At 48.0% G+C, this 18,194-nt stretch overlaps 1 protein-coding gene across 1 annotated transcript in view; it reads left to right on the forward strand.

Annotated features, from left to right (window-relative positions):
* Positions 1–18,194, forward strand: part of IL12RB2 (interleukin 12 receptor subunit beta 2) — a 69,686-nt gene that overhangs the window by 7,575 nt on the left and 43,917 nt on the right. The window contains exons 2-6 of the mRNA XM_053592925.1: positions 5,958–6,069; positions 8,149–8,442; positions 13,428–13,542; positions 14,425–14,609; positions 15,816–15,958. Coding sequence (XP_053448900.1) covers positions 5,994–6,069; positions 8,149–8,442; positions 13,428–13,542; positions 14,425–14,609; positions 15,816–15,958 — 813 coding nt within the window. The 5' untranslated portion in view covers positions 5,958–5,993. The remainder of the gene's footprint in view (positions 1–5,957; positions 6,070–8,148; positions 8,443–13,427; positions 13,543–14,424; positions 14,610–15,815; positions 15,959–18,194) is intronic.

Genomic DNA, 18,194 nt, shown 5'->3' on the forward strand with positions numbered 1-18,194 from the left:
GTCAGCGTGGGGAATAGCCTGTTTAACCCCTTCACGGTCAGGGTGGGGAATAGCCTGTTTAACCCCTTCACGGTCAGCGTGGGGAATAGCCTGTTTAACCCCTTCACGGTCAGCGTGGGGAATAGCCTGTTTAACCCCTTCACGGTCAGCGTGGGGAATAGCCTGTTTAACCCCTTCACGGTCAGGGTGGGGAATAGCCTGTTTAACCCCTTCACGGTCAGCGTGGGGAATAGCCTGTTTAACCCCTTCACGGTCAGCGTGGGGAATAGCCTGTTTAACCCCTTCACGGTCAGCGTGGGGAATAGCCTGTTTAACCCCTTCACGGTCAGGGTGGGGAATAGCCTGTTTAACCCCTTCACGGTCAGGGTGGGGAATAGCCTGTTTAACCCCTTCACGGTCAGGGTGGGGAATAGCCTGTTTAACCCCTTCACGGTCAGGGTGGGGAATAGCCTGTTTAACCCCTTCACGGTCAGCGTGGGGAATAGCCTGTTTAACCCCTTCACGGTCAGGGTGGGGAATAGCCTGTTTAACCCCTTCACGGTCAGGGTGGGGAATAGCCTGTTTAACCCCTTCACGGTCAGCGTGGGGAATAGCCTGTTTAACCCCTTCACGGTCAGCGTGGGGAATAGCCTGTTTAACCCCTTCACGGTCAGCGTGGGGAATAGCCTGTTTAACCCCTTCACGGTCAGGGTGGGGAATAGCCTGTTTAACCCCTTCACGGTCAGCGTGGGGAATAGCCTGTTTAACCCCTTCACGGTCAGCGTGGGGAATAGCCTGTTTAACCCCTTCACGGTCAGGGTGGGGAATAGCCTGTTTAACCCCTTCACGGTCAGGGTGGGGAATAGCCTGTTTAACCCCTTCACGGTCAGGGTGGGGAATAGCCTGTTTAACCCCTTCACGGTCAGCGTGGGGAATAGCCTGTTTAACCCCTTCACGGTCAGCGTGGGGAATAGCCTGTTTAACCCCTTCACGGTCAGGGTGGGGAATAGCCTGTTTAACCCCTTCACGGTCAGCGTGGGGAATAGCCTGTTTAACCCCTTCACGGTCAGCGTGGGGAATAGCCTGTTTAACCCCTTCACGGTCAGCGTGGGGAATAGCCTGTTTAACCCCTTCACGGTCAGGGTGGGGAATAGCCTGTTTAACCCCTTCACGGTCAGCGTGGGGAATAGCCTGTTTAACCCCTTCACGGTCAGCGTGGGGAATAGCCTGTTTAACCCCTTCACGGTCAGCGTGGGGAATAGCCTGTTTAACCCCTTCACGGTCAGGGTGGGGAATAGCCTGTTTAACCCCTTCACGGTCAGGGTGGGGAATAGCCTGTTTAACCCCTTCACGGTCAGGGTGGGGAATAGCCTGTTTAACCCCTTCACGGTCAGGGTGGGGAATAGCCTGTTTAACCCCTTCACGGTCAGGGTGGGGAATAGCCTGTTTAACCCCTTCACGGTCAGGGTGGGGAATAGCCTGTTTAACCCCTTCACGGTCAGGGTGGGGAATAGCCTGTTTAACCCCTTCACGGTCAGGGTGGGGAATAGCCTGTTTAACCCCTTCACGGTCAGGGTGGGGAATAGCCTGTTTAACCCCTTCACGGTCAGCGTGGGGAATAGCCTGTTTAACCCCTTCACGGTCAGCGTGGGGAATAGCCTGTTTAACCCCTTCACGGTCAGGGTGGGGAATAGCCTGTTTAACCCCTTCACGGTCAGGGTGGGGAATAGCCTGTTTAACCCCTTCACGGTCAGGGTGGGGAATAGCCTGTTTAACCCCTTCACGGTCAGCGTGGGGAATAGCCTGTTTAACCCCTTCACGGTCAGCGTGGGGAATAGCCTGTTTAACCCCTTCACGGTCAGGGTGGGGAATAGCCTGTTTAACCCCTTCACGGTCAGGGTGGGGAATAGCCTGTTTAACCCCTTCACGGTCAGCGTGGGGAATAGCCTGTTTAACCCCTTCACGGTCAGCGTGGGGAATAGCCTGTTTAACCCCTTCACGGTCAGTGAGGGGAGTAGCCTGTTTAACCCCTTCATGGTCAGTGTGCCAGAATAGCCTGTTTAACCCCTTCACTACAGTAACAAGACCTTATTGGTGATGCCAGCCGCGATGCAGCAGTGTAAGATTCTTAATGCAACTTGAGTGTAATTACATTAAACTAAACTCGAAGTTTAATAGACAAACACAGAAAAACCACTGAAATTTCACTCCGTTAGCATAACTGGGGCACGCAGGCAAACACCCAGAGAAGTTAGTTCTATGTAGTGTGGCACGAGCTAGGCTAGGGAGCTGGCAGGACACTCTGCGGACACCGTGAGGGTTTCCAGGCTGAGCTGAAGACGTGAGGAAGGCTTCCTGAGTGCTGACCACCTCACCCCATCCATGCACCGTTATTTTACCCATGTCTCACAGCCCAACTGGCCTGCCAGCTTCCACTCTGGTCCCCAGAGTAGTGTGTGTGTGTGTGTGTGTGTGTGTGTGTGTACGTGCCTTTAAAGTGATTCCTATCTCATAACACCCCCCATCACAGCCCCGTTACACAGAGAAGTGCAACCCCTAACTAAACATCAGCAGTGTCCCAGGGACTGGGCTGAAATCCAGCTCCCCCAACGGCAAACACAGCACGGTCTGCCTGGCTCCTGCCCCCCCTCTCCAGCATTATTCCATACCATTCTCCCTGCCGTCACTGTCTCCAGCACCCTGACCTTATCTCTGCCCATCTTGGAGAGCTCGTTCCTCTACTCCAGGGTTTGCATTCACCATTTTCTTCATTGTAAAACAGTTCTCAACCTTCGCCAGGCCAGCACCAATCTCAGCTCCAGCCTTGCCTCCCAGAAAGGCCTTTGCTGACCAGCGTCTCACCTCCCGAGGCTCTCTCCCGCTGCATGCTCCTTTTTTATCATGATATGAACTTATCTGCTTATCTCTTTGTTTTCCATCTCGCCATCATGTCCATGAGAGCCAGGACCCCCCTGCCTGCTCTCCACCGTGTCCGAGGCCCTGGCGGGTGGAGTGCTCAGTGCACATCGGTTGAGTAAATAGCTGAGTTTGGGTGGGTGAGGAAGCTCTGCCAGCCTAGGAATAACAGAGAGGTGCAGAGAATAAATAGCATGAACATGAGACATTGTATCCCATGATATCGGACTTGTGGGTTTAGAGAGAGAGAAATTGGCAGATTTTGGTCTATATTTGTGCTTCTCAAACATCTTAACCAAGACCCGTAAGAAGCACCTTCTACGTTACCTGTCAGCTGAGCTCCATCCCCAGCTCCTAGAGCAGCCATGTTCCCTGGCTCCTGGCCCCTTCCTCCACCTCAAAGCCGGCAGGGGCGAGTCGGCCTCACACCATATCTCTCTACCGGCTTCTCCCACTCTTCTTTTACACGTTGAAGGCCTTGTGTGATTTAATTTGGCTCATTTGGGTAATCCAGAATGATCTTCCCATCTCAAGGCTCCTAACTCTAAGCGCATCCCCAGATTCCCTTTGCTGGGTATGGGAGCAAAGTCACAGCTCCCAAGGATTAGGACCCAGTCGCCTGTGGGGCTGCTCTGCGTCCACCTAGGAGGAGTTGCAGGGAGTGTTCTACAGCTCCTGCGCCTTTCTGGCCACCCTTTCTTGCAACAGGCGTTTATGGAGCACAAACTGCTTCCCAGGGTGCAGTGCGGGCGAGTAAGATAGACTGTGTTCTGCCGTTCACCGGGGCTTATATTCTAGCACGTGGCAAATACGTAATCAAGAAAGGAAGAAAGTAGTTACAGATTGTGCACAAAGACAGTAAGTGAGGTGACGGGTGGGTACCAACTGGGTTAGATAGGAGGTCAGGGAGGGCCCTCCAAGGATGCCACATGTGACCCAAAAGCTGAGAGATATAAATACATCAGGCACACTGGGAGCCAAGGGTCGAGGATTCTAGCACAGGACATGGAGGGTGCACAGTCCCTCAGGCAGCAGAGGACACGTGTTGCCCACGGAACAGTCTGAAGGGCAGTGCCAGCCGAGCAGAGTGACCTGGGTAAGATGGGAAGAGGTGAGGCCTCTGAGCGGCAGCTGAGAGGTGGTGTGTGGTGTGGACTATGGATTTTATTCCAATAGCATTGGGGACCTGGTGAAGGTTTTAAATGGCGGTGGTAACATGATCTGATTTTTCTTTTTAAAAGGTAGTGGCTGTGTGAGAATGACAGGGCAAGGATGGGTTGGAGAGACACATTAGGAGCTACGTCAGCCTAGGCTGGAGATGACAGTGGCTTGGTCTGGGGTGAGAATAGGGAGAGACATGAATTGACCTGTGACGTATTTTGGCAGTAAAGCTAACAGAACTAGTGATGGTTTGCTTGCAGGAGATGAGAAAGAGGGTAGAATCAAGGATGACTGCCAGGTTTTTTAGCAACATATGGATAAGAATGCCATTTACTCAGATTAAAAAGGCTGGGGAAAAAACAATTTGAAGAAGCAGAGCCAAGAATTCAAACTGGACGTGTTAACATTGAGAAGTGTGTTAAATGCCCAAGAGGTGATGCCAAAGAGACAGGCCTATGGGACTGCAGAGTGGGGAGCAGTCTGCACTGAGAGCAGACATCTGAGAATCTTCAGCTGACAGATGATATCTAACCAGGGTGCCAGGTGAGACCCCCGGGAGATCTCACGGGAGAAAGTGGGAATGGAGAAAAGGTGATATCTTCAGAGTGGTGAAAGGGCACAGCTGGCAGTGGCTGTTGAGAAGACTCTGCTACCATTTGTGGCTTCCCCAGCGAGGAGTAAGCTGGAGGCAGAAAAGTCAAAGGAGGACTTTCCTAGAAGGGGACTGGGCAGAACGGTTGTGTCTCTCTCTTAACACTGCGCCTGGCATCAGTTGCTCAGGACCAGAGCTGAACATTTTCTGTGTGCCAGCTACTTTCCAGCGCCTGACATCACAGAACTTCCAATTTACTTTGTGAAGTTCTGTCATATCTTTAAAAGAATTTAGAGAATTTGCTAATGGCTAGTAGAGCCATTCCTTGGATTTGAATTTGGATTGGGTAAGTAATCACCAGCTTATATTTTCTGAACTATTCAAGATATAATCACTCACTAAAATAAAGAAGTAATTAACAAACAAGATTGACTTTCTATAGAAAACCCAAACAAATTCCTTTCTTACTGCCAAAGAGATTATTCTTATACTGAGTTCCAGAAGGGTTGTGACTCGTTTTTTCAATCTACTGTTTTCCTGAATTGCATGACTTCATCAGAAATTCCCATTAGTCAAACCAATCTATGTTACGTAACCTTGTTTGTAAGAAAAAAGAAGTTATATGTAGCACTTAGGCTTAGCCAGGTTAAGTAACATGTACATGGTCGCAAGGTATTTAAACCCAGTTCTCAAGGACCCCGAAGTCCATTGCTAGGGGTCTGAATGTTTACGGCCCCTGGATTTTAAAAGTTTTTACATTTTTCATATTTTAAACCCTAACTCTCAAGGGGATGTTATTAGGAAGTGGGACTTTTGGGAGGTGAGTAGGTCGTGAGGATGGAGCTCTCATGAGTGGAATTAGTGCCCTCACAAAAGGGATCCCAGAGGACCACCTTGCCCCTCCCCCTACATGAGGGTGCAGTGAGAGGCTGGCAGTTTACAACCCCAAATCGGGCTCTGCCCAGCATCTGACCATGCTAACACCTCCATCCTGGCCTTTCCAGAGCTACTGTGAGAAAAAATTTCTGTTGTTTAGAAGCATTTTGTTATAGCAGGTGGAATGGACTAAGACACACAACCTCCCTCCCCAACCCTTTGCTAATCCCTAAGAAGCTTCACTGACATGGGGGTTGGAAGGTAGCAAGATTTTCAATTTACTAATGTTAAAGGTATAATTCATTTTTTTAAATAACAAACAAAATCTTAACAACGTGAAGAAAAATAAAGTGCCACTTCAAACTCTTCTGATATTTGGTTCTGATATTTTCCGAATTCATTTAACATGAGTTAACTCATCTTCTTTTACCAGGAAGAATACAGAGGCATATTCCCAAGCTGGCTGTTCATGGCACTTGCTGTCAGTGGGTGCTCCTGGGCACTTGTTTTTATAATCAAGTGGCTGTTGATTAAAGCAAAAATCGGTAAGATATTTCTGTAAGCTACTCTGTAGAAGGATCTGTGGTTTAAATTCTGTGCTACAGATTAACTATATATTTGTGGTAAATGTTCCGCTAGTTTTTTGTTTTGAGACAGTCTCAAGCTGTCGCTCTGGATAGAGTGCTGTGGCATCATAGCTTACAGCAACCCCCAACTCTTGGGCTCAAGCGATCCTCTTGCCTTAGTTTTTCTATTTTTAGTACAGATGAGGGTCTCACTTTTTGCTCAGGCTGGTCTTGAACCCATGAGCTCAAGCTATCTACCCACCTCGGCCTCCTAGAGTGCTAGGATTACAGGCGTGAGCCACCCCGCCCGACCCTTCTAGATGGTTTTTTGTAGTCAATTTCCTGTCACTTAAGTGGATGAGTCTGGTTCTATGTCTGTAACTATTACGTGTTTTACTTAGTTTATACTGATGATTAATATATAAAAGTCCAATAATTTCCTTGTCTTCTTAAGAAAGTGGCTAAGTGCCATGAACGCATGTCTTATATCTTAGTGTGTTGTAACAGAGGAGGGGTATTGATGAGTGAATTCAGCAGTGCTAATAATGGTTGGCATTATCTTTATTTTTTTTTTTTTAAAGCTTGTTTTTAGCTTTCTGGCCCATTTGCTTCTGATCAAAGAAGATCAAAGAAGCAAAGAACAAACAGATAAATAAGAGAGGAAGAGAGAATTTGTTTTAGTTCTAAAAATAAAAATAAGTTTTTATTTTGAATGAATTTTCAGTATCTCCTTAAATAATTTCTTTACCAATCCTGTTTATGGCAGTTCATCCAAGCAATCTCATAATTACCTAAAAAAGACTTTCAATGGAAGCTTTATATCACATCTGAAAATTCAGCGTGAACCTTTAATTCTGAGATTCTTTCATCGACAGATACTGAGTCTCACCGCTGTTAATTGCTGAATAATCGTCATATAGGTGTCCATAAAATAGTTGTCTATTTTAAATTGCACACATGAATTTTATGGACAACCTGTGTTTATTAATACGAAGGCTTCTGGAGAGTAGCAGACAACCTGTCTTTTAATAAAGGTTCAATACTGTATCTGGCATATAGTAAATAATATAGAGAACTCATGAAAAGAGAATACACTCATAGAATTTTATATTAGCATATCAGGTAATGATCCATCTACCCAAGGGTCTTATATTTAGAAGAAATATCAAAATTTGGCAAGGTAAGACTGAACTTCCGTTCTCGATGTCAACTACAGACATACTAAAGCCTTTTAATATTTTCTCCTTGATATAAAATAATGTTCCATATTATATATATCTTATACCAAGAGAAGGAATTATTTCTAGATATATCTCTAAAGTTTGCATTTTGGGGGAGGGAGGAGACAGAGTCTCACTATGTTGCCCTCGGTAGAGTGCTGTGGCATCACAGCTCACAGCAACCTCAAACTCTTGGGCTTAAGCAATTCTCTTGCCTCAGCCTCCCGAGGAGCTGGGACCACAGGCACCTGCCACAATGCCTGGCTACTTTTTGTTGCAGTTTTCAGTGTTTCAGCTGGCTGGGGCTGGGTTTGAACCCACCAGCCTCAGTGTATCTTGGCTGGCGCCATAACCTCTGTGCTATGGGTGCTGAGCCTGCAATATTTTTTGAACTGTCTTTTTTATTTCTTGGTATGAGTATTGATGTAAGCATTACAAATCCTAAACAGTGATGTGAACAAATGTGATTTGTTCCGGGAAGCCCTCTTTAGTAGTCTGGTGAATACCTTGCATATAAGAAGGGCTGTTTTTTCCTGGAACTGTGCTCCTGAATGTTCTTCCAAATCTGCTTTCTCACCTCTTTCCTACATATGGTCCTGCTCTTAGTCTTCCTGTTATGGGAAAGCTGCATCTTTTCATTCAAACATAGTTGGGCTCCAGCCTGGCTGGGCTGCTTTCTGTCCTCACTGAGCGTCACCAAGATCACAGAGCAGTGCAGGATCATCATTTTCATGATCCGAGGGGGTTAATCTTACCCTACTCCTGGGAACTGCGCAAACCCTCCGTTTTGCAATGGGCTCATGACCGCCACCTGAGAGCTGTTTATATCTTATTGCAGACGTGTGCTCCAGAGGAGATGTGACGGCAAAGCCTTCCGACAAGATTTTACCTGGCTCAGCTGTCAACATCTCCTGCTCTTTGAAGCCCAACCAAGGCTGTTCACACAGCTCCAGTTTTAACAGGTTGATCCTCTACAAATCTGACAGGAGAGTCGGTTCTGGTTCCCACCGGAGTCGCTCCCTGAGTTCTCAGTTCACAGACCTCCCCCTGGGCAAAACCGAGTTTAGCTGCAGACTGGCCTGCCCCAACGGTCGCGAGGTTCCTGTGTGCGGAGTGACGATCTTCGTTGGAGGTGAGCAGTGCGTTCTGAATCCTGAAAGCTGGTGATATGCTTGCGTTTGTCATGTTGAGCAGAAATCCAAATACAAAGCAGGGCTCTTTCCTTTCCTGCCACATAAAATATCCTTATATCTTGGTACTAATGCAAGTACCTCCATGTGAGAAGTTCTATTAATAGAGTTGGGGTCTTCTTGGAAACCTCTCTCTCTCTCACCATGAAAGCCTTCCATATGTTGTCCTTGGCCTCCAATGGCAGGAAATTGGGTCTCTGCAGTTGGGTCTTCATACTTTTTTTCACTTCATATAATTTGTTACAACCTCCTACAAACAACACAGAGATGTCTTTCCATAATCACGCAACCCAGGATGACCACACAAGGCTGAGCAGCACCACCCCTCCCTAACTTAACACACAAAACATGGTTCTTCCATCCACGCTTACTCCAGACCACCGGTTATCATACACAGCAGAGGTTAAAAGAAAACTTTGCTCAGACTTATTATCTTGTCCTAGGTTCTCTAGAAAATTGCCTGAAGTGAAACCATCATACTAACTCTTCCTGGGGGGAAGGGGAGTTGGACAGTCCCAGGGAGACAAGAGTGAGGGGTGAGCCAGGAAAGAGCAAAAGCAAACAGTGACATTATTGTTCACTTAGGGGCGTTCCCAGAAACAGCACATGGAAATCCCATGACAGGGGGAGAGAGGAGACCAGCTGTCTCCTCCTGCTGGAAATCCAGCCCCTAGGTTACCCTCCTCCCCACACTCCTGGCTTGCCTTGCTGGCCTGTCCAGGCAGCTGCTGGAGGGTAAGAACTTAGATGTCAGAGGCGACCTCTGCAAGGTGAGCTCACCTGCCCTCAGGTCCAGCTGGCGAGCCAGCAGGACACATGGGCACTGGGTGATTCTGTGGCAGCCTGTGCCTCTGGGGTTCCAGGGAAGTTCTGGGGTAACAGGCAAAAGGCAGGAAGAGACTGGGACAGATTGTGGTTCTGGGCTGGCTGGCCAGGCTGTACGGACTCAGTTTGTGCTGTAAGGCAGGGATGGAGCTCAGTGAGACACTGCCCAGGGAAGATGGACACTTCTCTGCGACCTCAAGGCAGTTTTCCTAGAGGCCCTCAGGAGCAGGAGCAGCCCAGGCGGCGGCTGCCTGGAGGAGCCACGGCTCGGTCTGCACTCCTCGGCCCACTCAGGGCCTTCATGTCCTTTCAGCTTCCACAGCCTGGGGTGCAGTGGAAGGAGCAGGGGCTCTGAGCCCTCACCCTGCCAAGAGCACAGCACCTTTCAACAGCTTTGGTTCTCCCAGCCTCCGTGTCTCCACCAGTGTCATGAAGAGGTGACATTTAACTCATAAGGTGGCTGTAGTGACTCGACCCCTGTGTGCACAGCGCCAGTTCAGTGTCAGGCACAGAGCAGGCATGATGGTGGTGGGTGCCATCGCTGCGATTCCATCTGCCTGCACTTTCTCTCAATGCACCTGCCATGCTGGCAGCTGTGCGTGATTCCCTTAAAAGGAGAACAAGCACTGCCTATAGACAAAATTAAGTTTTTGTTCAAAAACACCACTGGTCTTTGACTTCCTCGCCTTCAGACGCCTGAATATTGCACCCAGGTATTTCACCATCTCAGCGGATTGATACCCACATCTGTACCATAAGCTGTCAGTCCCGGTGTCCACAACATTCTCCTCCCTGAAGCGGCCTGGTCGTCACGCCCGTGCAGACGTGCTGAGCCATCTGCTCCCTATCCCGTCTGAGCTCGTGCACTAGAGCGCTGCAACCCCTTTTCATCTTTTCAGTTTTTTGTCAAGTGTATGTGGGTGCGTTTGTATCAATTTGCAGCATCAGAAGATCTGGGGAGAGGATAAAGGGCGCCTGCTGTGGCTCAGCTCAGTTCAGCTGGGTGGTGCTGCCGGAATGTCGCCTGCGCACTGTTCTGGAGGCAACCACACAAACTGTGGCTGTCCTCTAAACAGGTTAGCACCTTTGAGATGAAGGGCTAACTGGAAGCAACACCTTAACACCTTTTTCTGAGTGTGGCCAGTCATTCCAAGAAAAGACAAATTTTGGTTTCACCCAGTGTAGTAAGCTCAATTCTAGCTAGGCAGGTAGTAAACAGCCCCTTTATTTTCTTTTTTGCAGTAAGTAGTAGTCCATAGTGGCATTGCATATTTAGGGAGGGTCTGTCATCAAGCTGGCTGGTTTTCGGAGATGGGGAGAGACAAGCAGCCTCTGAGTCTTTTCTTCCCGAACCTGCTCATGCTTGGGCTACTCTGCTGCACGGAGTTCACCCACATTGTATAAAACTACGCAGCCAGCATGCCAGTGTAGCCTCGCTGGGAAAATCATGGTAATGAAACACAATGGATTCCTGCTTGGCCGTTCTTATAACTATTTGCTTAGGCCTTTGATCTTTCTGAAGATGAGTTTTCTAAGACTTTTTATTCTGCATAATAAGTAGGGTTTTTATAACAATAACCACTATAATACTCATAACAATGTCTTATATTGTATGTTGTTTTAATTTTCAGAGGTTTTAATATACCTGTTCTTTCTTTAACGTCACCTATTGCACTTTTGCAGTGAGAAGAACTTTGCCTGGTTTCCCTTGGGACAGACATTTTCTGCCAAAACTAAGTCATGAACTGAGGCCACCTGAATTTCATAGTCCAATGAGAAGCCAATTTTCACATCAACAAAGTTGCTTTGTGGGTGAAAAGCTGTGGTCTTTAAAGTGAGAGTTTCTGTAAGCCTTTAGAAGTCAAGGTGGGGGTTAAACTAACATCCCAGTTACTTTAGATCTCATTTGCTTGTCAAAAGACCCTAGGAAGGCCTGGTATGGTGGGAGGCTGGGGTGGGTAGATCACCTGAGCTCAAGAGTTCCAGACCAGCCTGAGCCAAAGCAAGACTCTGTTTCTACTAAAAATAGAACATCTGGCCAGATGTGGTGGTGGGCACCTGTAGTCCCAGCTACTTGGGAGTCTGAGGCAAGAGAATCACTTAAGCCCAACAGTTTAAGGTTGCTGTGAGCTGTAACGCCATGGCACCCTACCAGGGGCAAGAAAGTGAGACTCTGTCTCAAAAAAAAGAAAGAAACAGAGGAAGAAACAGAACCAGGAGATTGCACAGAGGATGAAAGAGGGCATGAGGATGCCCAGAAGTTCAGCTGAGTACCAGGTGCAGGGCGACCTGTCTGGTTGGAAGATCACAGGCCTGTAACAGGGAGGGCCTCAGACTGGAGAAGCTGGTGGAATCCCCACTGTGTCTGAATATGTGCGGCAGTGACTCGGATAACTGTGTGGAAGTGTGGAATTACATTGATAAGAAAATGAAACAAATGGAAAAATAAGACAATCAATTACTAACTCCAAGATAAAGGAAAAGTTGTACAGAGTATGAAAAGGTAGCAAATACGGCCCAGTTATGCGTTGTGTGTGTATACATGTGCACACAGCAGAGATACAAACACGCATGTATGCAGACGTGTGTTCACAGGCACTGCACGCGTGTGTTCATGTGTGCATGCACATACAGAATTAGCTTTACGATGTTCATACAATGCTCTGAGTGATACAGGGCAGAAATGAGATTTAGGTAGTGCAGCCTAGGAGAGTGTGACCAGGGCCAGTGGGTAGACGTGTCAGCTGAATGGAAAAATAATATGAAGAACTTGAAAAAATAGTACTTCCTTCCATGTGGAACCAGGAGAAAACCCAAATAGCCAATACAGTGTCAAGAAATTTAAACAGATCTGGAGGGATCACGTTACCAGACTTCAGGTTATACTTCAAGTCTACCGTGATTAAAGCAGCACGGTTCTGGCACAGAAATACAGGCATAGATCTGCGGGACGGAATGAGAGCCTAGAGATGAGCCCAGACACATGTCACCATCTGATCTTTGATAAACCAAACACAAGCATGCACTGGGGAAAATAATCCCTATTTAATAAACGGTGCTGGGAGAACTATTCAGCCACATGTAAAAGACTGAAGCTGGACCCGCACCTCTCACCACTGACCAAAGTTGACTCCCGTTGGATGAAAGATTTAAATCTAAGATATGAAACAATACAAATTCTAAAAGAAAATGCAGAAAAACTCTTGATGATATCAGCCTGGGTAAAGATTTGTTGAAGAAGACCCCCATGGCAATTGCAGTAGCACCAAAAATAAATTAACGGGACAGGACTAAGCTAAAAAGCTTCTGCACAGCTGAGGGTATTACAACTAAAGCCTTCAGCATGGGAGAAGATATTTGCATGCCATGAATTTGACAAAGGCTGATAACTAGAATCTACAGAAAACTAAATTGATCAACAAGAAAAGAGAAAAAAAAAAAAACCCAACCCATTTGTAAGTGAGCAAGAGAGATGAACAGAAACTTCTCTGAAGACGACAGATGAATGGCCAACGAACACATGAAAAAATGCTCCTTATCCCTAAACATCAAAGAACTGCAAATAATTTTTGAAGTTTTTAAATATTTGAATGGGAACCTCTCTCAAAAATTTAACTTACTGTCACTAACAGGTGTTTGGCGGGGAAAATAGTAGAATACAGAGTGAAAGACGTGGACTTAAGTCAGCCTCACTGGGCTGCAGCCTTCACCCTGCCACTTCATAATTGTGTCATCTTGGGCAAAATAGGTGACCTCTCTAATCTTAGTTTCCTCTTTGACAAAATGAGGATAATGATGTTCTCTGCCTACGGGTGCTGTGATGTCTGATTGGGAGAAATACTGTGCTAAGTTAAACACTCAGCAAAGGCTTGGCTTATAGTAAGCGTTTGATCCATAGTCACTGCTATTGGTACTGTTATTAGAAGAAAATCTTGCCTTGGAGGCAAACTTGAACTTGATGGAATCTAAAATAGCTTCCAGCTTATGTAGGTTCAGGTGACGTGGAGAGGAATTGTCACGTTCTTGGCAGATAATAACAATGTGATCAAAATGTCACCTGTGTGATATTTCAAATACAAGGGTTTGCTTTTTCTTTTTAAAGTTGCTCCAGGACAGCCTCAAAACTTATCGTGTGTACAGAAGGGGGAGCAGGGCACCGTGGCCTGCACTTGGGACAGAGGAGGGGACACCTACCTGCCCGTGGAGTACACTGTGCAGTGAGTGAGGCTTGTATTGTCACAGCTGTTCTGTATGTCACCTCTTAGTAATATTTAGAAATATCTAAGTTTTGTTTTTACCAGAGAGGAGAAATAGACACCTCTAGACCATCAGATATATTTTTTAAAAATTCTGGTGCTCGTCAGTTAAAATGAGCTCATTCGTTCACTCCAGAGTGGGACCTGGTGTCTCAGTTGGAGTTGACTGTGGTGCTCAGAGCACCAGATCCTGGTCACGAGTGTCCCTCCCTTCTCTGGGGGTCAAACCGGCTGCTGACTGTCTTTTCCCTCTTGTGCAGCTGCAGAGTCTTGGGATCAGGATGCACAAATAGACTCTCCCATGTGGTGGTTTTCTATTAGCTTAGAGGAGTTTCTTTTTAAAGCACTCTTGGCCGACCTGAAAGCATGTAGCAGAGAGGTCTGTTAGAGGTGGCATTGAAGCTCCAGCTGACTGGAGCGGGAGATGGAAGAGAGGACGTGGCCGGCATTCCAATCTGGCCACTGCTGTGCTGAGAACTGACACTTCTTATTGTGGATGCCGAGGTGGCCGTGGATCCTTCGGATGATGTTACAAATTGCCCCAAGGAGCTGAGATGACAGTTTAGGGTCAGAGAATTCCGGCAGTGTAAGCATTGATACCTAGCTATCTACATGGAAATTTAAAAAACAAACTTCAGTTCTACCAAAAAAGGGAGTGGGGGGAGTATGGTCCTATTTATGGCCATACAACACAAAGATTCCCAGGAGGTGTCCCTTAGTAATGAGACAGACCTTTAAAAACTGTCTAGAATTTTAGATATTTGAACATTTTGTTCTTTTGTACTAAAAAGAGAAAGTAGCACATAAAATATCTTGCTAAATATAATGCTGTTTTGTTTACAGGTTAAGTGGACCCAAAAATTTAACTTTGAAGAAGCAATGTAAAAATTATTATTGTAGCCACTTGGACCTTAGAATCAGCCTCAGCCCTGAATCCCCTGAATCCACCTTCACAGCCAAGGTTACTGCCAACAACAGTCTTGGAAGCTCTTCTTCCTTTCCATCCACATTCACATTCTTCGACATAGGTACGTCGTTTTATCTCACTTTTTGTAGGTGTCGTTCATTGGCACTTGGTAATTATTTTAAACATCACTCAAATCTTTTTATATGCTTGTTTCAAGAAGGACAGAAGTTGGTGGAAAGTGGCCGGTGGGCATGAGCAAAAAACAAGTTACTTTGATGCACCTGACGGAGGGCGTGACCCCGAGGCTATGCAAAGGTGCCATGTAGAATGGGAGAGTGGACATTACTCCCCCTGTTGGAAAATTGAGCCCTTGGCTTCAAATCTTTTGAAAGAACCACCTGGCAATGACGCCATCTGACTGGGGAGAGGAGGATCTTATGAGGTCATTACAGAAGCTCAACGTAGGCTCTTTTTGGGAGGAGGTGTCCTTTCACCCCGTGGCCATTCCCACTGTTCTGAGACAGGCCACCTGCAGGCCCCTAGGCGAGCACAGCTAGGTGATGCAGGTACCGTGTATGGAGTCACACAAGCATCTTGCTCTGAGACTGTTTGCCTGGACCCCTCTCATCAGCTCAGGGGTGGGAGCGAGCCCATCCCAGCACATTCCACAGTGAATATGTTTGGTCAGTTGGATCAGAGACCAGGTTCTGGGTGAGGCCCGCCTGCAGTTCCCTGGAGCTCACACCTGTGTCTGCCTCCCCGTCCCTGCAGCAGCGGCTCTCTGCACACACACTGCAAGCTGTGGTCCATCACAGCCGTCTGGGGAGCACTTTCCTTCCACAGCCCCCCTCGCCCTGCTCTGTCTCCTCATGCAACCGTTTTCTCTAGGCTGTCCCCTTTCCCTCTGTCCTCTGGTCCTCTGTGCCACTGCTGTGAATTTACCACTAGCATTTCTTCTCTTCCGGGGGATCCGGGGATCCTCACTCACACTCAGGCCTCTCAGGCATCGGGACTCCCAGGTTTGGTACTTTGGTTTTTTGAAAGTCAGTGAGTGAAGTGCAGTTGACACAGCCCTGAGGGATAGAAGGTGCTGGGTAAGAATGCGGTTGGGTCAGGAGGATTAATTTAATGATTCGCAAGCGAATCCAGTGTTTTTTCTTTTCTTTCTTAAAGCCAGGCTCTTCTTTCTCATACGTTTTACCAAACTCAGAAGGTTGTATATCTTAGAAATGATTTTGCTCAGCTCCCTACAGCGCGTGGCCAGTACCGAGGGTGATTTCACATCATGAATCCTGAACCACACTCCTTTCTTTGTCCTGGTTACTAGTGAGGCCTCTTCCTCCGTGGGACATTTCAATCAGATTCCAGAATGACTCTGCGAGCAGATGCTCCCTGCAGTGGAGGGATGAGGCCCTGGTGCTGCTCAGTCGCCTCAGATACCGGTCTGGTGACAGTGGGCCCTGGACTATGGTAAGGGCCTTGGGACGGAGGGGACAACGTCAGGGCTTCTTAGTATTTCTACATAGACCTCTGTCTTTTCATACCACCAAAACACGAAGTTTAAGAATATTAGCCCCCAGCTCGGTGCCCGTAGCACAGTAGTTATGGTGCTGGCCATATGCACAGAAGCTTTCGGTTCAAACCTGGCCTGAGGCCAGCTAAACAATAATGACAACTACAATAAAAAAAAAAAAAATAGCCCAGCATTGTTGTGGGCACCTGTAGTCCCAGCTGCTTGGGAGGCTGAGGCAAGCCCCAGAGTGTGAGGTTGCTGTGAGCTGTGATGCCACAGCACTCTACCAAGGACAACATAGTGAGACTCTGTCTCAAAAAAAAAAAAGAATGTTAGCCCCAAAGTACACACTTAGGAGCCATCAGAGACCTCAGCATGCTGAGCCCCTCACTGTGGGACACCTGTGCCACCCACAACTCTGCAGAGTTTGCAAAGGCAAGAAGGTTCTCACCGGAACCAGCTGGTCAACACTGGGCATCTTGGTCTCTTAACTATGGGCAATAAATAATTGTTCTTTCTAAATTACCCAGTTTCAGGTATTCTGTTATAAGTAGCAAAAAACAGACTAATAAGGAAAAGCAGTACTGAGAGGTGCTGGTAACCTGGAAGTGAGGAGGCAGCTCGGGAGCCTGGTGACAGGCAGAGGCGGGAGGAACGCGTGGGAGCAGCGCAGAGAAGGCCGGGATTCGGGAGGGCCGGGGACCAGACCAGGGAAAGTCTGGGACTCCTAGAGGTGGAGCAAGTGGTTGTGGCTGTGACTCAAATGCAGACAGAAGTGTGTGCAGTGAGGGCCACTCTGATGGGGTTTCAGATGGGACCAAGAAGCAGGACATTGGAGACGGGAGCCAAGGCTGTCCTTGCTTTGTGGGGAAGGACGTGGCCGGCTGTGTCCACGCCAGGGGGTTTGCAGAAGTAACAGAAGAGCAGAAAAATTATCTGTCAGGAAACATTTCTAAACTCTCCAGGCTGCTGCATGATTCTTTGTAACTGCTCTTGGTGACCTGCTAGAGAGATCTGGAAACTTCCCAGCCTGGCTGGGGGGTTGAGGGTGAAGGAGGCCAGTCAGGAGGAGGAGGGGCAGGCCACCCTGTGCCCTTCTGCTGAGGATGCTCTTGTGAGCAGAGGGAGCCAGGCGCTGTTCCTCGGGACCCTGGAGGGGGTACTCTGAAGGTGTCTCAGAAGTCTCCCAGTCAGGCCCTCGGCGCTGCTGGCCACAGCCGCTCTGCCTGCCTTGGGGCTCCTGCCCAGCCTCTTTGCCCACCCTCCTCACCCAAGGTGTGGCTCGAGCTGTGGAAGGTACAAGTCCACATAGGACTAATTTTGCAGAAGACAAGACTGGGGAGGCTCTCGCTTGGTAATTTGTACTCAGATTTCAAAGGATTCTGTGGAAAGCCTGGGGGGCTAGGCAGAGCCCTGCAGGGCTGGAGGCACCACAGGGACCCCACTTAGCACAGGGGGTGTGGGGCTGCTTGAAGTCTTTGGGGGTCCAGCCCTACATCTCCATGCCTGGGTGTCAGACATGGAGTCAAAGAAGAGTCTGAAGATCCACTGTCTTGCTCTCTTGGGTTTCAGACTTGCATTGGAGCCTGTGACCACTTTCTTCTTGCCCACTTCTCCCTTTGGAGATGGAACGTGTGCCCTCTGCTGGGGGATGGACCATGTGCCCCCTGCTGGGGGATGGACCATGTGCCCTCTGCTTGGGGATGGACCATGTGCCCTCTGCTGGGGGATGGAACGTGTGCCCTCTACTCACAAGCACACAGTGTGTTTTGATTTTACAGCCTCACACAGGAGACTGAACTTTTCAGTTGATGCTGGAAGGAGTTAAGAGTGTGAGGCTGGGGGATAAAATGAACATATTTGTATGTGAGAAGGATGTGAGTTTGGGGAACCAGGGACAAAATGCTAGCTTTGAATATTTGTCCCTTCCTAAATTCCTGTTGAAACTTACTCCCCAATGTGGCGGTATTGAGAGGTGGGCCTTTAAGAGGTGACGGCACCTTGAAGGCTCTGTCCTCTGAGCAGAGGACTACTGGTCAGAGCCCTGGGTTATCCAGGAAGGGCTGGTGGCTTTATAAGAAAAGGCAGAGAAGTCAGGTCTCCTGGGCAGTGTCAGCCGCAGCACATGGATATCCTGTCTATGGCTGATGGGGAGCTGAGTAGGGACATGCGGGGAGAGGGCCCTGCTCCTGT

The sequence above is a fragment of the Nycticebus coucang genome, chromosome 5, assembly GCF_027406575.1.
Source record: "Nycticebus coucang isolate mNycCou1 chromosome 5, mNycCou1.pri, whole genome shotgun sequence".
Lineage (NCBI taxonomy): Eukaryota > Metazoa > Chordata > Mammalia > Primates > Lorisidae > Nycticebus > Nycticebus coucang.